General features: G+C 40.2%; 1 protein-coding gene across 1 annotated transcript; it reads left to right on the top strand.

Annotated features, from left to right (window-relative positions):
- Positions 1 to 202: 202 nt before the first annotated feature.
- LOC121964337 (dual specificity protein phosphatase 19-like) lies at positions 203 to 4111 on the top strand (the record flags this gene model as incomplete). Its single annotated transcript, XM_042514548.1, has 2 exons — positions 203 to 355; positions 3525 to 4111. Coding segments are annotated over 2 exons (336 nt in total), but the record flags the coding sequence as incomplete, so codon positions are not given.
- Positions 4112 to 4214: the final 103 nt, after the last annotated feature.

The raw sequence follows: 4214 nt of genomic DNA, 5'->3' as shown, positions 1-4214 counted from the left end.
CTCCTCTTCATCTTTCTTCGTCAGCCCCTCTCTTGCTCCGTCTCTCTGCCCTCTCGCTCAGTCACAGTCAGGTTGTGTCATGTCATCAATATGGCTGACAGAATATCTCTCGTTGCTCTCCTGCGAAAGCAGCCGCTCAAAAACAAGTCAACGCTCGGGGTCATTTGCTCAGAGAGTGCCGTGTCTCTTTTCTCGCTGACAGGTGTCTCATGTGCTAAATGTGGCCTACGGAGTCGATAACCTGTTCGCAGATCAGCTGGTGTACAAGACTCTGCAGGTCCTGGACCTCCCAGAGACCGACATCACTTCGTATCTCGAGGAATGCGGTTCTTTTATAGATCAGGCTCGAGAGCAGGTAAACATACACACTTTTTTGGGGGGATTTTTGCACATAACGCACCATAAAACTATGAATTATTGTTTCTACACATCAGTTTTTGTTCATATTTAAAAGATTAGAAACAATGTGAGCCACGGTAGCTGTTTCTCCGTTTTTCCAGTTTTTATGCTAAACTAAGAGTTTAAGCACAAATATCCAAAAGACCAGAAATAAGGTGCTGGACAAGAGAGTCTTCTCGGTGGTCACTGAATTAACCCCTTGTAACCTGAAATTAGCTTGATTTCTTCAAAAAGCATGGAAAGTTACACGAAAATAGCCAAACAAAAATAAAAAATGTCAAAGAACTAAAACAGGAAATGAAATAAAAAAGTGCTGAAATAAAATAATAATTTCTGCTCATTATAATTATAAATGTAGTTTTTACGTATTCTTACTTAGTTGAAATTTTTCTAATGATTGCGTCTCAATTTGCGAGACATTTCATGCCAAGTTGCTTATTAACTTTTTGTTTTTGAAAGCAGTCATAAATGTGCTCATGTTTCGAAGGTTTAAATGTTTGGAAAAGGCACAAAAAAACTGAAGCCGATCCAGGAGGATTAAATATTTACTGGAATCGATCTTCTGTTTTCTTTAAAGCAAAAGCCTCTGTCAGTCTTTTGTGTTTATCGAGTTTATTATTGAATAATTTGAAGTAATTCTGATGATACATTTTTGACAAAATTCCGAAAATAAATGAATATTTGATATTTATGATTGGGACTGATGTAGGTTTACAAAAAAAACACAAAAAAACAAACAGAAGCAAAAAATCATATTTATTGAATTTTAACAGCCTGATTTTGTGTGCAGAGCAGCATGAGTGTTTGACCTGTTGAACTGTTTTTTTTATAAAATTCAATGTTGCTGAAAATCATTGACAAATCCAAGTCTGTGATTCTATGAAAAAAATCTACTGTGCATGTAATATATAGAAAATATTTCTTTTTTTCTTTTTTTTCATCTAAAAACATCGTGGCATTATGACAAAAACCTGACTTTTAAAGGGTTAAAATCCTAAAAGTTAATGAATATTTGAAATTTATGATTAGGACTGATGTTGGTTAAAAAAATAACTCAATGAAAGAATAAAGTCATATTAATATATAATATGTTTTAAAGTTTGATTCTGAAAAGCGTATTTTGTGCGCGGATCGATGCGAGTTTGTGTGATATTAAAGCCGGCCCTAAAGGGTTAAAAGACATTTTGTTGCTGCCCACGTCCACAGTCGGACATCGCTCAGCTTCCCTGCTGGACTCTCGCCTGCATCTGTTTGTAAAACTTATCTGTGAATGAGAACCCCAAACAAATGCTCCTTTATCTGCAGAGTATCTGGTAAATACAAGTTTCAGAGTAAAAGTACAACGTCTCCTGAAATCTAGCGGAGTAAAAGTATACAGTAACATAGTAAAGGACGGTGAAGGACACAAACACACAGCTTCATGGTTTCACCAGATAAAAACTGCATCAGTTCTCTTTAAATACTTCAGTCTCTACTTTCTGTCACGCAGCCTAAAAAACGCCGTCTTTTATCTCTGGCGGGTAATTTAACGTGTCAGTGTGCACACGCAGCTGTTCTGCTACCTCACCGCGGCGCATTTACATACATCTACGGCAGTCGGTTATCTGCGACTCGACACAAAAGGCCACATGGGTGGTCAGAATACGTACGAAAGACCACGCTGGGGTCATTTAATGGATTTTCTCTGCTTACACTTCCCTCAGTCGTCTCACTCGTATGTGATATTTTTTTAAGGGATTATTTCCAGACTGAGCGTTTCTTCCTGTGTGTGTGTGTGTGTGTGTGTGTGTGTGTGTGTGTGTTGGGAGATTGACCGTAAGCAGAACATAATGTGATGTGAGCACCGATATGAAAACGCTCAACTCGAGCGCAATGAAATAACAGCAAAACAAGAAACTCTGACAAAAACCAAATTAAGTCTCCGTGTTCTCTGTGATGGATTATCTCGCTCAGGCAGTTCTCAGTTCGTAGAAGTTCGGTCGAGGAAGGAAACGAGGACCTGATGTATAAGTGTAGCGACTGCAGACAGCAGCACAAATAAGAGGAGGGAGCAGCCAAACCGGGTTTGATCGACAGAAACGTATTAAAGAGTGATGTCACTGTTTCGGAGCCGCCTCTGCGTGTGTTCTGTTTGTGCCTTATTTGATTGTTTTTCGCCCGCAGGGACGTCCTGATTGGGTTATATTATGAAATGAAAGCACAGATAACAGTGATGACACGTCAATTATGGCAACAAAAGCGCCGCACGTGTGCGTGCAGCCAAAGCTAATTCAAATCTCCCGTCGCTCTGTGGGTATTAATTGACATGTAAAAATCTAAAACTGTGCTTACAGTTTCTTCTTCTGAGCCACCTCGGCCAGAAAAGAGACTTTTTTTTTCGGCGACTGGAAGCCGCGCGTTGAATAAAAGAGACAAATGTGTCAATATGCCGAGCTTCACTTCTGAGCCGTGGGCCTGCACGCATTGTCTAAAGATGTGGCTGGAATTTTAAAAATTCATTTCCAGCCAGGCACTCTAGGCAGTAAAATAATTACATCAACATTAATATTAATCATATCACAAATTTTGACACACACACAGACACAAACCGCAGATTTATTCCGTCTCAACTCGCTCTACACGCTCTGTGTAACGCTGCTTTCACAGACGATGGAAAGTCAGAAATTAGAGATTTTTCAGGAGCAGAAATGCTGTGAAAAGACTCTTCAAGCTGTGATTTTTCCAATCTTTCTGATGTCGTGTCAACGTGGCGAGCAGCTCGCTCATTTATCGGAACATGTTTATCGTTTTGAAATGACAGAGGACGATAATTTGGGTTTCATGTGCCGATGTTTTCAGATTTCAGCCTCTGAAACTTCTGAAACGGGACATTAGAGGTGGATGTTAGAGTTGATATTTTAAAAGCAAACTTCAGACCCATTTTTTTAGTTTGGCTTGTAATTGAAGTGTTTTTGTGTATTCATCAGGTCATTTTGTACTTTCTACTGTTTTGTTGCTAATTTCTGGCTCATTTCTTCTTCAGCTTTCTTCCCATGTTTTTGAAAGAAATCAAGCCAACTTTCCCTGGTTTCAAAGGGTTAACGTCCGTCTCTTTGCTCCGTCACTTTCACTCTCTCTGTCCGCAGGACGGGGTGGTGCTGGTCCACTGTAACGCCGGCGTATCGCGCTCCTCCTCCATCGTCATCGGCTACCTGATGTTGAGGGAGGGGCTGTCGTTTGACGACGCGTACGGCCAGGTGAAGCTGGCGAGGCCCTCGATCCGCCCGAACGCCGGCTTCTACCGGCAGCTTCAGAGCTACAAACCTTAGAGCCTCGCAGCGTCTCGCTTCCCTCGACTCAGAGGCAGTTTTTAAACTACGTCTGTGGTTACCACGAGCTGAAGAGCTGAAGTCAAAAAATACATCAGTAAGTTTGTTTACAGCTTAACATTAGTTTTTTAACTTCTAGTGACTGAATCTGTGCTCCGAAAATCACAAAAGTGTTGATTTCTGAAGATTATCTCACTGAACAAAATGTGTAAGTGCCAAAATTTACTTTCCACAGACCTTATTTTCAGCTTTAACCCCCTGAAACCTTTAGATCAGCATCACTTCTCTTGTGCTGCCCGTAGACGCCTTTCACGGCCATTTAAAGCTTTGACACGTGAGCACATTGGTTTGATTTCTTCCAAAAACACGAGGAAAAAAGCAATCAGCAACTTGGCATTAAATCTCCTGCAAATTGCCAAAAAAATTAGTAAAAGCAAATGACCTGAAAATTATCTTTCAAAAAAGAGAGAATCATTAGAGAATTAGCAAATAACAAAAGATACATTT

Source organism: Plectropomus leopardus, unplaced genomic scaffold (assembly GCF_008729295.1).
Source record: "Plectropomus leopardus isolate mb unplaced genomic scaffold, YSFRI_Pleo_2.0 unplaced_scaffold15294, whole genome shotgun sequence".
NCBI classification, from domain to species: domain Eukaryota; kingdom Metazoa; phylum Chordata; class Actinopteri; order Perciformes; family Serranidae; genus Plectropomus; species Plectropomus leopardus.
This window is presented reverse-complemented; position numbering and strand designations above follow the sequence as displayed.